At 52.1% G+C, this 15,175-nt stretch overlaps 1 protein-coding gene across 2 annotated transcripts in view; it reads left to right on the forward strand.

Moving 5' to 3' along the window:
- Positions 1–304: 304 nt before the first annotated feature.
- SYT11 (synaptotagmin 11) overlaps positions 305–15,175 on the forward strand; it is an 18,772-nt gene continuing 3,901 nt past the window's right edge. The window contains exons 1-2 of one of the 2 annotated variants that reach the window (XM_040635780.1): positions 305–975; positions 6,567–7,384. In XM_040635780.1, coding sequence (XP_040491714.1) covers positions 942–975; positions 6,567–7,384 — 852 coding nt within the window. In that variant the 5' untranslated portion in view covers positions 305–941. The remainder of the gene's footprint in view (positions 976–6,566; positions 7,385–15,175) is intronic. The other variant, XM_040635779.1, reaches the window with a different exon arrangement.

Below are 15,175 nucleotides of genomic sequence, written 5' to 3' on the forward strand. Positions count from 1 at the left end.
CCTCTCCCAAATGCCAAGGAAATCTCTAGAAGCTTGGAGTTTCATCTGCATCTTGTTCTTCACCCTGCAGAATACACAGATCTGTTGGTTTGCTCCCTCGCTCTGCCCTTCTCTCCCATTGTGTTTGTGTGTGTATTGAAAATTTTGGAAGAGAAATATCCAACACAGGTTAACTTTGACACACTTTTTTAAAAAACAGCTTTAATTTACACACCACAAAATCCATCCGTAGACGGATTGTAGCATTTTACTTATTATAATAATTCCTGGTAAATTTTCAGAGTTTGCGACCATCACCTGGTTTAGTCTTTAATCAGAGCTTCTGAAGTTTAATTAGTTTCCATAACGCGTAACAATAATGACAAATGATACTGAAATGCAGGCAGTATAAAATTTTCCTTTTCCAAAATCCTGGGCTCCCTGTCACCCAGAACATTCTGCGGCTGTATTTAGCCCGGGGAACCGGAATCACAGGATCTATGGGACCTCTTTTGAGAAAGTACCTACACCTCTTGGGCCGCGGGGTTCGCCCTACGCACCCACAGCCCGCCAGTGGGCGGGGTCTCATGCTCAAGAAAACTCGGCGACCGCAGGGGTCCTCTCGCGGAGCGCTTCCGGAGGGGGGCGGGGCCTGGCTTCCGGCACTTTTCGGACGGAGGCGGAGTCTCCTGCCGAGGGCCGTTCGGGAGAAGGCGGAGCCTACCTCGCATCAGGACCAGTCTGGCTGCACCTGCATCCTTCGCTCAGAGCATCCCTGGAGCATCTTAGGAGGCGGCCGCAGCTGGCAACCAGGGGCCTGACCGTCGCAGGAGGCGTCCGCCAGACACCTTCCCCCTCCCCTGAGCTAGCGCTCTACAGCGGCGGCCTCGGTGCTGACAGGGCGCCCCCAGACTCGTCCGACCCTTGAAAAACCATTTATAGCAATAGCCTCTGGTTACGACATGGCTGAGATCACCAATATCCGACCCAGCTTTGGTAAGTAGAGTCGAGAAAACTAAGCCTGGGGCAGTGGGCACCGCCGCTAAGCCAGACGGGCCCAGTGCTGGGAGGGAGCAAAGCCCCCATCAGGGCCTTCCAGCGCCTGCCCCGCTAGGATGGGGCCTGCGGCGGCGGCCGACAGCGCCTGAACTTGAGCTGCGGGCTGCAGGGGTCGGCCAGGCCGGGGGCTCGCCGGGGGTCGCGGGTCCCGGCGGACGCCCAAACCTGTGTGGGCCGCGTCGGCGCGCTGCGGGGTGGGGGTGAGGGGGCAGAACGCGGACCCCTCCCCCTCGGGGCGCGCAGGGCGGTGCCCCCTGCTCCCCCTCCCACTCCTCGGGCTGCGGGGGAGGGCGGCGGTGGGGGATGGGCGCCAAGATGGCAGCTGGGGGGTTGGGGGGGCTGGGGGGGTTGGGGGGGCTGGGGGGGCTGGGGGTCCGGGGGCTGGGGGGGCTGGGGGGGCTGGGGGTCCGGGGGCTGGGGGACGGCCGCAGGGGAGCCGGGGCTGCAGGGGCGCTGGCGCAGGGAGCCGCTGCTGGTCCGGCCTACGAGGGGCCCCAAGTGCGGTTCTGCACCGTAATGGTGGGTCCGTCCGATGCTACCAAATGGCGCTTGGCGCTGCCGAGCCGGGGATGACGTGATGTCTATTCTGGGCCTCCTGGCAGCGCCCAGGCCCCTCTTCCCGGGCCTTTGTTCCCTGTTTCCCCGGCTGGCCTTTCCGAAAGGGGGACTCACCGCGCTGGTGCTGGCGGGGGCGCGGGCCCGGCCGGGGGGGAGGGGCGGAGAGGCCGGGCCCGGGGGAGGCCGCTTTGTGTACCCGGCAAGGCATTACGTCATCGCGGAGCGGCTGGTCCCCGACCCGGGCCTCCGGGCTCCAAGCTCGGCTGCCCTCCCAGGGGCAGAGAGTGGAGTGGAAGATAGGGAGGAAGACGGGAAAGAAAAGCTGGATAAGCAAGTTTTTCCTCTTTGGGTCTTCCCCCAAAATGTGCTAGGGTTGCAAACTTCCTGGGCTATGTTTTCCTGTTCAAAAATAAAGGAGTTGCCCTGCTTCTCCCTCACTTCTACCCCAGCTTGGATGAGAGTTGCTGTCAGCCGAGGTTTCCTTCATATCCCCTAAGAGAGTCTATCCTTCAGACAATCCAGAAGGTCTGAGCGTCCAGACAACAATTTTTAGGGTGGGGCCACAATCCATCTAGGAAATGGCTTTTCTCATTCCCCAGTAAGAGGTTCATGGAAATGAGCTCTCCCACTTCAATATCAGGAAGAAGACATCAAATCAGGGCAAGTATCCGGAAAGCCGATCACACCCAGTAGTTACTGGTTCCCACTGATTCCCCAAGGCTAAATCTTAGCTGTATTTCTTTTTTCCACTTCACCTTCTGCATCTCTATCTTTGAGTCCTAAATTTCCAAAACAGGTGTCCCTTTTGTAGTCACGAGAGCACTCCATGATTTTCTTCCTGCTCTTTCTCTTTTGTCTTATGCCTTCTTTCCAACATATTCTTTTCTCTAATTGCAGTTCCAGATTCCTTGGAAAGTTGGAGGGTGTGGAGCTTAATATAGTGGTTTCCTTTAGACAGAATATTAGTGGAAAAGAGAAAAGAAATTACTTCAGCCTTTTACATACTCCATTTTATTTAACCCTTACAACATCCTGCGGTGTAGACATCATTATATTTATTTGCCAGATGAGGAAACTGGGGTTCAGTGAGACAAAATAACTTGGGTCCAGTCAAACAAATAGCAAGGGCGGTGCTGGGACTTAAACCAATGTCCAGATGACGCCAAAGTCCACTGCCATTTCAATATATCACACTGGCCCACTTGACGGGAAAAAGCTGTTTTAGTGAAGAGACTGTCAACAGCAGGTCTGGCCCAAGGCTGAGAGAGCTGCCACTTCTGACTTTCTCACATCTCATAGAGCACTTCATTTGAAATGCCTTAGCCCTTGGGAGGTACATGGAGCCAACACTCAATTATCTGTGACCTTGGAGGACAGAAGGAGCAAGCAGCACAGTCACTGCAGTTTATGACTACTTTAAAACACTCCCTGCAGCCATTAGTTCCAACCTTCTTTTCCCACCAAGGTTTTGATAAAAGCAAGACAGAGGGTTCCGAGTTTCAGCATCTCTGATTTTTTTTTCTGTTCCCTGCCTTGGTTGTGGGGGAGAGAGACAGGGGTTAACAGATACTAAAAAGAAGAAGAAAGAGGGGCAGAAGTGGGAAACCAGGTGGAGGAGAGCGCCTGGGAATTGTCCACAGATGGCTTCACAGGTTTGTCTTCTTTCCCTTCCCTGTCCTGAAACATGGGAATCCCTCCTCTTCTCTCCCCATCCCACCTCCATTTTCTAACAGCAAATGTGGAGGCGTCAGTGGGCTCTCTCAAGACCACAGAGTGAACCTATGTTGGAGCCAAGAGACTGACTCAGATTTCCCCCAGCTTGGCCCTTTATGTCTCTTTTAAATCATTCTCGAAAATGTACCTGTCTTGGTTTCTTACTTTCCGCGGCTCATGGAAGCAAGCTCTTCATTGTCATTTATCAGTAGCAAGCAGTTTTCAGGAAAGTCCCTAACTGGTGAACTGAGAGCCATTTTTTCAGATTGTGCCCATTTTCATTGACCATGGAATCCAATCAGTTGCTCAACTATTTACTGAGCTCCCGTTAGGTGCAAAGACTCAAGGACTTGGAGATGGACGGGATGTTATTTCTGCCAGCTTCCAAGGATCTTCCTACCAAGATGGCTCCCATTTTGTGAAGCCTATCCGTAATAGCTCTTATTTCACTTACTATCTGTGAAACACTATTGGTATTTAGCATGGTCTTGAATGTGGTCGCCTTCATTTCTTTTGTTAATGGCTTTATTCCTTCTCTGTACCGTATTATTAAAGAATGTAACCCCTTCTTTTCTTGCCTGATCCTAACTTTCACAGAATCATGGAGTGTTGGAGAAGGAACTTCAGAGACATTTAGTCCAATCCCTACCAAAGAAATCTCTTTTAGAATATGCCTGACCAAGGGTGATCCAACCTCTGAAAGTTTTCCGTTAGAGATTCATTGCCTCATGAAGCAACCTGAGCCATTGTGAGGCAGCTCTAATAATAATTTGACCCCTTTCACCGAGTCAGAGTCTCTTCCTGTAGCCTGTATGCAGGCTCCCTCCAACGTAAAATCCAACCAGACCTCTTCCATCCCAACGCCTTCAGTAATTGAAGAAAGTTACTGGAGCAGACCCCTCAGCTCCAATTCCTTCGTTTCCTTATTTGATATGGTCTCCAAGTCTTTTATGATCCTGATTATCCATAATGTAGAGACGGTCTGGTGTCAGGCAGACCAGGGTTTGGATCCCGTCACTGCTGTTTGCAACTACATGGCCTAAGGCAGATTTGAGTCCCCAGGTTCCTCAGTTATAAAGTGGAAATATTAGTGGTACCTATTCAGTGAGTTCTTTGATTCAAAGAGAGGTCCGGCGCAATGCCTGGCAGGGACACAGTAAACGTCCATGAGAAAATAGCAGTGTTTAGTCTTCTCAGTGCTAGACAGAACAGCCCATATATGTTATGACCAGCGCAGATTAAATCACGCTACCCCTACCCCCATCATCTGGGCCTCGTATTCACAGTATGGTTGGCATTAGACTAATTATCCTTTAGACTTGTGGTCACGTAAACAACTACATTTTTTTTTGACAGAGAGAGAGAGCGCACGCATGTGTGTACCTGCACGTGGTGGGGAGGGGCAGAGGCAGAGGGAGAGAGAATCTTAGACAGGCTCCACACCCAGCGCAGAGCGTGACTTGGGGCTCAGTCTCACAACCCTGACATCATGACCTGAGCCAAAATAAAGAGTCTGACGCTCAACCAGCTGAGCCACCCAGGTGCCCACAACTACATTATATTTGCTCAGACTTGTAAGTAAGGTTTCCCGTTGTATATTGATAGATTTCGAAGGCTGATATAGAATTTTACATTTATCTTTGATGCATGTAATCATGTTGACTCATGCTCTTTTTCCAATGTGTGGAGGCTGTTTTGAATTCACTGATTCATTTGTTCACTGAATACTTACTATGTGCCACATGGTTCTAGGACATGGGGATATAACAGTGAATAAAGCAGACAATCGCTATTCTTATTAATCTTCTCTAGTAAGGGAGGACAGAAAAAATTATGTCAGGAGTAGTAAGTGCTATGAAGAAAAATAAAGCAGAGTGATGGGGATAATATCGACGTGGGGCAGCCAGGAGATGCTCTTCTGGTACAGAGGCCTGCAGTGAGTGAGGCAGTGAGCCGGGTGGGTACCTGCTGGAAGGATGTTTCAGGAAGGTTCTGGAATGCATTGAAGTCGTGTTCATTCCTTAGTTCTCCCTGCTCTACCCAATTCTTCCCCTAAAGAAATAATGTGGAAAAATAGAGGCCTTATGGAGCCTTTTAAAGCCTAAACCCAGTTTGGCTTCAGTGAATTTAAGGAAGAAAAGAAAGCCCAAACTTGTTGAGGGTTTCTTGTATGGAAAAGAGAAGAGTAAAGGAAGGGAAGGAAACAATGTTTCTCTGTAGTTATTTGTTCATTCAGCAAATAGTACCAAGTACCAGCTCTGCGTTTTTAGTGCTGGTGAGACAGAAATGAACAAAACAGAAAAAAAATCCCTGTCCTCATGAAACCTATTCTCTAGTGAAGATACATTTCTTGCAGTAAATTTATACACGTGTGTGTGCCTATATATATTATGTGTGTGCACACGAGTGTGTGTGTCACTGTGTATAAGAAAGATAAGAAAGACATAAGGAGAAAGTGACACAGGGCTAGGACTCGTGGGTCTCAGTGGGAAGAAGGCTGAACTTTTACGTAGGGCGGTCAGGGAAGGCCTTCCTAGGAAGGTGATATTTGCACAAAGAGCTGACATTTTCCACAGTCCCTATTTCTTCCTATCTAAAATACCAGTATTTGGGAAAAAATAAAAAGTAAAATAAAATAAAATATGAGTATTTGGAACTGGGAGCTGGAATTTCGCACATAGTTTTAAAGAACTCAGATCCAGATTTCTTTTTACCTCCCACCCACTTTTGCCACCCTTGAACGCCCTACCCAGACCACCCAGAGTCAGCCCTACATCCTTCCACCTAACAGCCATTCCGTCAACATGAGCCCACTGCAAACCCTGTACCAGATGCCGTGGAATATTCTCCTGAAACCAGACACACCCGTGCCCTTGTGTGTTGTGTAACAGTTGAGGTAAGAGGTGACTTTGTAACACAGGGCAACTTAACGTGAAACACAAATCAGTAAGAATGAACAAAGTCCTTGAGTGCTGAGAGAAGGCCGAGAAAAGAACAGGGAGTCAGGTGGGGCTCTTCAGGGAAGGCTTCCTGGAGAAGAGAAGGATTTCATCCAGGTTTGGTGGAAAGGAGCAGCCATGGATTGGTTGGAGAGGATGGCTCAGGGCCTCTCCCAGGGAGGGGAGCTTTCTCAGCCTAGACGAGCACATGTTGCTATGCAAGCTCGGTTGCAGGTTACCTTGGCTCTGCAGAGGGGTTGGTCTGGACAGGGGGTTGAGGTCCACCTGCCTTGACACATCTCTGGTCTCCACCTTCAGATGTGTCCCCAGTGGTGGCTGGCCTCGTTGGGGCGTCTGTGCTGGTGGTGTGCGTCTCAGTGACCGTCTTTGTGTGGACATGCTGCCACCAGCGGGCAGAGAAGAAGCACAAGACCCCACCATATAAGTTTATCCATATGCTCAAAGGCATCAGCATATACCCAGAGACCCTCAGCAACAAGAAGAAAATCATCAAAGTGCGGAGAGACAAAGATGGCCCTGGGAGGGAAGGTGGGCGCGGGAACGTGCTGGTGGATGCAGCAGAGGCCGGCCTGCTGGGCCCCGACAAAGGTCCCAGCTCCAGCTCTTGCATAGACCAGTTACCCATCAAGGTGGACTATGGGGAAGAACTGAGGAGCCCCATGGCGAGCCTGACCCCTGGGGAGAGCAAAGCCACGTCTCCGTCTTCTCCAGAGGAGGACGTCATGCTAGGGACCCTCACCTTCTCTGTGGACTATAACTTCCCGAAAAAAGCCCTGGTGGTGACGATCCAGGAGGCACACGGGCTGCCGGTGATGGACGAGCAGACCCAGGGCTCTGACCCCTACATCAAAATGACCATCCTTCCCGACAAGCGGCATCGGGTGAAGACCAGGGTGCTGCGGAAGACGCTGGACCCCGTGTTTGACGAGACCTTCACCTTCTACGGCATCCCGTACAGCCAGCTGCAGGACCTGGTGCTGCACTTCCTCGTCCTCAGCTTCGACCGCTTCTCCCGGGACGACGTCATCGGGGAGGTCATGGTGCCGCTGGCTGGCGTGGATCCCAGCACGGGCAAGGCGCAGCTGACCAGGGACATCACCAAAAGGAACATCCAGGTGAGGAGGAAGAGTGTGTCGGGGGGCCAGTGGTTCGGGGGAGATGGGCTCTCAGGGAGCAAATGGAAGGGGGGGGTGTGGACGGCAGGGAGGGGCTGTAGGTAGGAAGCCTGTGGCTATCAAGAATCAGCAGGGGCCAAAGTAAGACGGAGGACCTGTCCGGGTGGGTGTCCTCCAACTTCACGAGGAGAGAGGGACAGGTAGGTCGCTTCTGAAATTTCACTCCGAGGTTGGCATCCTGACGCTAAATCCAGCAGGCTCGCCCCCACCAGCCCTAGACCCTCATCCTATCAAGGACGTGGGGGCCAATTTCTTCTCCAAAGTCATGTGTGATCTTCCTCCAGTGAACCATGATGGGGCTTCCCTGTCCAGCGCCGACCAGGTCACGCGTGGGTCTTCTCATAGCCTTTCCACCCGTGCGGGTTAGTGAGCCGCTTCCCCTCCGAGCCCCTGACCCAGGCCGAGCCCCTGCTGCAGACGCTCCTCCCCTGTACCCCGGGGCACACACGGTGGAAGGGGAATGAGGGCCACCCTCCTACCTGCTCCCCGCTAGGCCGGCATTGGCTCTTGAGTTGTATTTTCAGGGGTGCAAGAGACCTGCCCCTACACTCCTTAGTTCATGGCTTTCTTACACAATGGGGGCGGGGGGCAGTGAGGTTGTCCGCGAGCGCTCTGGCCGCACTGGCTGCCATCACGCCCCCACTCCCTGCTTCCCAGCCGAGGGGCACAGGTGAGTCACTGAACGCTGCTAAGCTTCTGTTTCCCCATCTGTAGGATGGAGCTGATAACAGTGTGCTCCTCAGAGGGCGTGAGGGTGGGAGGCGGTAACAGGTCTGGCACGTTGCTGCCCTTGAGGAGCTCTGCTTCCCTGGGGGAGAGACCATCCTGGCAACTGCCACATAGTGCGGCAGGGGTCTTGAAAGAGGTTGTTGGCGTTTTAAATTTAGCCTTTCATTCCTGTTTCAAGGTGCAACGTAAGTAGTTAGTAACAAGGGCTTTGAAGTTGAAGCTGAGTTTGAATCCAAATTTCGCCCGCTCACGGGGCTCGGCTTTGCAACTCTGATCTCAGGGTCCCACAGGAGTGAAGCAGGAGGGTGCGTGTGCACAGCCCCTCGCATGCAGCGACCCTCCAACAAATTGGACCCACTATCATTATTGTTGCCACTGTTTCTGCTGTTAGTAAGGCTTGGTCCCCGGGAGCTGCACGTGGTTCAAGACGGTTATGTTCTGTATGATGAAGTAAAGGAAGTCAAGGGAGCCTGAGTCGGTACAGTAGGAGGTGGGAGGCTCAGAGAGGATGTCAGAACCACTGAAAACAGCCGCACATCGCGCACAAAGAGCCGTGGCTTGAGGCCGTGCTTATCTCCTGATGCCCACCTACAAGCCCACACTGGACTCAACTGGGGAGGCGGGGGCCTCAGGATTGGACAAGAGAGGCTTCTGGGCCAGTAGGGGCTGCATGTGCAGTGAGCTCCAGGCACAAGGTTTACCCTCTACCAGGGGACAATGCCCCAGGCTGCGGGGGAGCCAGGGAGCCCTGCCCTTGGAGCATGTCCCAGGCACCTGTCCCCCTGCCACCGGCCCAGCCGTGCTTCTACCCCCTGAACCACTCTGCCTTGCAGCAGCCAGGGAAACCCAAGCATTTTCAGAGTATCAGAGGGGTTTGGTCCGGGCATAAACACGGGTCCCAGGCCAGGACACAAGGAGACGTCCTAGAGTCCAACACAGCTCTTGTATCTTCTGAGGTTGGAGTCAAAAGCACGGATAGACACTATGGAATGACCTGTTTTCATCCCACTCCATCCCCTTCCCCTTGCCCGCCATCTCTTTTCCTCAGGGTTCTGCCAAGCCCTCCCGGCTGCCTGACATCCCTTTCCAGCAGCTCCAGTTCTCCACTGCCTGCCTTCCTCCCACTGCCCACGCTGTCCCTGCCTGCAGCCCCAGCCTCGGTAGAGCCATCAACTGGCTGGACTCCCCTAGACAGCTCCTGCTCTCATAGCCCAGGGCCAAAAGCAGGCGATGGCTCTGTGCCAAGCTGCAGCTGGGAAGAGACTGGCCAGGAAAGGGACTGATTTGGGCTGGGAACAAAACAGCCTCAAATCCAGGACACTGGCCAGGGAGCACAGACAATGGCATTTGCTAAACTACCAAGGGCTCTTGGCAAGAGCCAAGTTTCTTTCCACTTTATTAACTCCCTTCAGGAGGGACAAGCCAGGGCTAGGATCCTGAGCAACACATCCCCTGGGAGAGGCCCAGACAGTACACGCAGAGGCTGTGCAGACCTGCACCAGAGCTTTCCAGCCTCCTGAACGTCCTAAGCGTGTTTCCCAAGCCAGCGCCGGTGGGCAGGGCTGTGTTCCATCCTGAGCCATCCTGAGCCATGGCCATCACCGTGCTGGTCTGGCCGCTAGTCCCCAAGCCTCCCTGCAGCGCAGCCTCCCTGCCATGGCCAAGAGTCTGCCCTTTCTGGATCTCCCCTTGGCTCATCGGTTAGAGCCATTCCACTCTGTGTAAAGAGCTTTTTCTGATTTGTGGAAGGCATCCACTTATAATACGGGGCCAAATTATCTTCTCCCACCCAGAGGCCTGGGTGGGGACTGGTGAGAATTGCACTTCTCCAGATAACACCCCTCCCCAACTGCATATCCCCCCGTAGCAGAAAAATCACCTCTTGTCCTTTCCACTGCGGCCCAGCTGAAGAAGCCCAGGGCTGGTCATCCTCTCTGGCCCCTTCCATCTGGCTCATTTCTCTGGGCCCGTGATCGCTGTCTCTCTAGGTCTCATCTAGGCTGGACCGTGAAGGCTAATGGGACCACCGAGAGCACTCTTGGCTCTTATGAATATATAAGACGTAAGAAGCATTAAAAATTAACCCTTGATTATTAGTGAAAGGTCACAGTATAAATTCTATAATGCCCAAAATCTCTGATCTCTGAGTTAGACCCAAGAACTAGCTTTTTTTTTTTTTGAGTGGCAGCTTTTTTTTTCTAATATTTTATTCAGATAGACATTTTTTAAAAAGTAGGCTTTATACCCAAGGTGGAGCTTGAACTGACAACCCTGAGATCATGAGTCGCCTCTCTTGCAACTGAGTGAGCCAGGTGCCTCAGGATAAAAATTAACCTGAATTTACATTCCCGTAATAAATCCCCCACAAGGAGAAGGGAGGCCAGAGAGGGCTGGGGGATCAAGAACAGAAGTAATTGGCAAGTGGGTCATGCAACTTCCCCCGAATTTCTTCAGGTCATTGTTTTCCCAATCACTTCCTGTCTTTCCTGGGCCGCATCTGGTGTTGATGGCCTGCGACAGTGGTCATGGGAATGACAGGATTCTTAAGATCTCAGATTTGTAAGGACCCTGAGAAGCCCTGCATTGGAGCCAAAAGGGACTGAAAAGAAAGAAACGAGCCAGGGAGAGGGTATAGCTGTGCTTATGTGTCGGGGAGAAAAAGAGGGACATGTTTGAACAGTACGGTTTTTGTCTCTCTCGTTTTCCCAAGACTGTGATTTGTGTGGAGGGGCCCTTGGGACGTCTGGCCCCAGCGAAGGTGAGCTGAGGATGTGTGGGTCCGCCTAGTGCAAAGGCCTCGTGGCTGGACGTTCACTCTGGAAGGGGCTCTGCTCGTTCGGGGAACAGAGCCTCACCTGAGCATGTCTTTCATCTGCCTGTCTTCTTCAAGACCGCTGGGCCGGCTCCTCTTCTCCACCGTGGGAGGCAGGAGCCTGCTGTCGGAGAGCAAAGCTCCCAGCTCTTTCAGGCGTGGATAAGACCCCCGTGCTTCTGCCTGCCTCACGAGGCCCGGGGGCTGGGAAACGGAGCTCGCTCCCAGCCCTTGACAAAGAGCCCTTCAGAAAGAGCCATTGAGGGTGCTACTTGCGGTGGGAATTGGCTAGAAAGGGAAGGGGGGAGGGGACGTGAAATCTGGCCTTCAGTGCTGGACCAGAGCAGTATTCGGGTGGTGGGACGGGCATTCTGCCCGAGCAAAATGCCAAAGGTGAAAGGTGTTCTCAGATGGAGAACAACTGCCCAAGGGGTGATTTGGGGGGAGAAAATTATGAGAAGGGCAACCAGAAGTTATCCACTTTCCCAAAGCTAGGGGAGGGGCTTGGGGATTTCGATTTTGCAAAGATTTCGCTCTAATGGGTGATTTACAAAACACAGTTTAACCAAATAATTAGGAAATCCAAGCTATAATTTTATAGTCAAGGCTTTTTTTTTTTTTTACAAATAAAACTCTTTGGTTTTTTTGTTCGTTTGTTTTTTGTTTTAATGATCAGGTTTATTTTTTTAGGTATTTACTTTTAAGTAGGCTCCATACCCAGCGTGGGGCTTGAACTCACAGCCCACGGTCAAGCCTGGCATGCCCTACCGGTTGCTCAGCCCGGTACACCTCGAAAACTCTTTTCTTTTCTTTTTTTTTTTTTTTTAAAGATTTTATTTATTTATTCGACAGAGATAGAGACAGCCAGCGAGAGAGGGAACACAAGCAGGGGGAGTGGGAGAGGAAGAAGCAGGCTCCCAGCGGAGGAGCCTGATGTGGGGCTCGATCCCATAACGCCAGGATCACGCCCTGAGCCGAAGGCAGGCGCTTAACCACTGTGCTACCCAGGCGCCCCAACTCTTTGCTTTTCACATCAATTTCCTCTTTACCCTTCTTCTGTATCTTAAGTTCAAGTTGTATTGAAAGCTTGCATGTGCATATTCAAGAGTGGTCCAGGCATAGACCTCAAACCGAGTTCACATTTTCTTATTCGTGGCCTCGGAGGGGAGTGGCGGCCCAGACCGTCCAGAACTACCTTCAGATCGGTGCTGTGCCCCGGAGCTCTCCGTGATGGCGGAAGTGGGACACTTGAAATACTGTTCATGGGTCTGAGGAACTGAAATTTTATTGAATGGTAATGAGTTAAAATTTAAATTTTAGCGGACACGTGGAGCTATTTGCGCCTGTGCTGGTTAGCTCAGTTCCGAATGTTCTCGTGGATGGCATTTAACTCTCTTGTTCACGTGGGATTCCTCTCCTGATGTCATTTGGCTGTAGCTAATAGTGAAAATGAGTTCACGTTCTCTGCCTGGGTTCTGACTCATGGGGAAAGGAAGCAAGCAGAGCAACACCGGTTGGCAGGGGCAACGAGCCTGGGATTTTAAAGTGGCCGAGGGTACTTCCCGTGGATGTCATCAAGAGCTGACAACATCTATGCTACAGGGAAGGAAAAAACGTGGGGCTTCAGTCTAGCAGAGAAAAGCCGTGAAAATCTTTTCTCAAGTCTGTTGTCTTTGGGACTTCAATTTCAAAAGCTAAAGGCTAAGTTTAGATTTTCGTCATTTTATGCCCTACGAGAGACATTTCCATATGTTCCTGGTATGAAATAGAGCCTCAGGAAAGTTTCTGAACCATGTGAAATATTAGTACAGTTTCATTCCTTGAGATGGGTTGGGCTTCTGATCAAAGCACAGACGTTGAGGTTTCTTCCTCGTTTTTCATTGATGAGCTCATTCGCTGATGTCTTGTTGTTCGAGCACAGGCCCCCCAAGAAGGGAGGGCTTGCTGACAGTAGGCTCCCCCCTCGTCCCCATTTCAGCCGACCCTGAGTAGACGTGTCACACAGTAAGTCATTTTGTGAGTATGAATGTGGCATACATTCATAGGCTGGTGGTGGGTACAGTCTGCTCTGGCTCAATCCGAGAACACTTCCCGGAGTAGGTGACATTTCTTTGAGGCTTTGAAGAATACAAGGAATAAGAGTTGGTAGTGGGGGGGGGGTTTGTCCCAAATTTCCTTATTTTGTCCAATATTCCTGGAACCCCACCTCCTTTTGTTTTCCTTCTCCCAGCGTCATCCCTACTTTATAAACCAGAAATATACACAAAAAATTTTTTAAAGATTTTATTTATTCATTTGAGACAGATACAGAGAGAGAGCGCGCACAAGCAGAGGGAGGGGCAGAGGGAAAAGCAGGCTCCCCGCTGAGCAGGGAGCCCTAAACATGGGGCTCGATCCCAGGACCCTGGGATCATGACCTCAGCCAAAGCAGACACTTAACCACCTGAGCCGCCCAGGCGCCCTGAAATACGCAACTTTTTTAAAAAAATTTAAAAACGAGAAAACAAAAGAAACACAATAAATAAATAAAACAAAAAAAATAAGCTAGAAACGCACGAACTTGCCCTCCACTTTGGTGAGCTCTTCCTGAGACGTGTCGTGCCCCACGCCCCCTCTGCTATGGGTGCCCCGGGTCCCAACCCTGGTGTCTGCTCCGCAGCCTGATGAGGCAGCCTCTGGGCCCACCTCCCGTCCAGTTCATTCTCCAGCTCTCACTAGAACAGTACTAGTCTCCGTGAGACCGTCCCATGGCGGAAGCTGTCCCGCGCTGGCAGCCGTCCCCTGGCCTGTGTGCTGCGGCGGGTCTGCTGTTTGGTTAGAAGCCCCCATCCCCCCTGCACGTCCCACCTCGCACCAGTATCCCAAGGGCAGCACCTCCCCTCCCACCATTCTCGGAACGCAGTGGACCCAATGCCCTTGTAGTGGCCATCCCTGCTGCCCATCCTGACCGGTACATTGCCGCACGGACTCCTGCTCACCTTCATAAAGTCAGCCCAGAGGTCAGCTGCCAAACCCTCCCCTGGGTCCCCCAGCAGCGCTCAGACGGGCTCCTTCCTGCTCTGATGCGGGCATGGGTGTTTCTGTCTGTCTCTTCTGGACATGGTGAGCTCCTTGGGAGCAAGAACCGGATCCTGGGCACCCGGCTGGCTCAGTCAGTGGAACACGCATCTCTTGATCTCAGGGCTGTGAGTTCAAAGCTCTACGCTGGGCGTAGAGATCACTCACAATTTAAAAAAAGAGAGAAAATGGGGGGGGGGAGAAAAAGAAAGAGAAAGAAGAACCAGGTCTTATCAGCTCTGGACCCCCAGTGCCTAGCATGTATCCAAGTATTGTTTAACAGGTCCTTGGAGGGGAGCCTGGTGGCTCAGTCAGTGAAGTGTCTGCCTTCGGCTCAGGTCATGACCCCAGGGTCCTGGGATCGAGCCCCGCATCGGGCTCCCTGCTTCGCGGGGAGCCTGCTTCTCCCTCTCCCACTCCCCCTGCTTGTGCTTTCTGTCAAATAAATAAAATCTTTTAAAAAAATAAAAATAAAAAATAAAATGAAATGTCCTTGGAGGCCTGGAGGGTTTTTCAATTTCTAAGCAGAGCCTAGAATAAAATTCAAAGAGGGGAACCCAAACTGTGGGTACAGGGGAGGAAGCCAGCTTGGCTGGAGAAGACACTCAGAGGCGGACAGAGCAGGGGTGCACGCTTACCGTGTGGAACGAAGGAACAGTCGCCAGGAAGTTCAGGAACCTGCCCAAAGCCAGGGGGCTAGTGAATTACAGCCCCAGGTTTCCCACGTTCCACCATCCAGTTGCTAAAACTTAGCCGAGAACCAGACGAGGCGACAGGAGAGAATGCGCTTTTCTAGGCGCTGGCACAGGTAAAATGTTACCCGTTTAATTAATCCTGATGAAGCTCTGAGGTCGGTGCTGTTTTTATCTGCACCTTCAGACGAGGAAATTGGAGCACAGAGCCGTCCAGTTCTCGTCCAGGTCACACAGGCGGGGCGCAGCCAGATCAGTCTGGCCTCAGAGTCGCGCGCGGGAACACCCGGCGAGGCGGCCTCTCCGTGCAGGTGGTTCCGTTTCGTATCAGGACTGTGATGAGACTGTCCGTTTCCCTCCCTGTGAGATGCGGTAGTGAAACGCTGGCGGGACGCACATTTTCCGTGGCCCCCCCGCACACCTGCTGTCCCTGCCCCCCCC

The sequence above is a fragment of the Ursus maritimus genome, unplaced genomic scaffold (genome assembly GCF_017311325.1).
Source record: "Ursus maritimus isolate PB19 unplaced genomic scaffold, ASM1731132v1 scaffold_2, whole genome shotgun sequence".
NCBI lineage: Eukaryota > Metazoa > Chordata > Mammalia > Carnivora > Ursidae > Ursus > Ursus maritimus.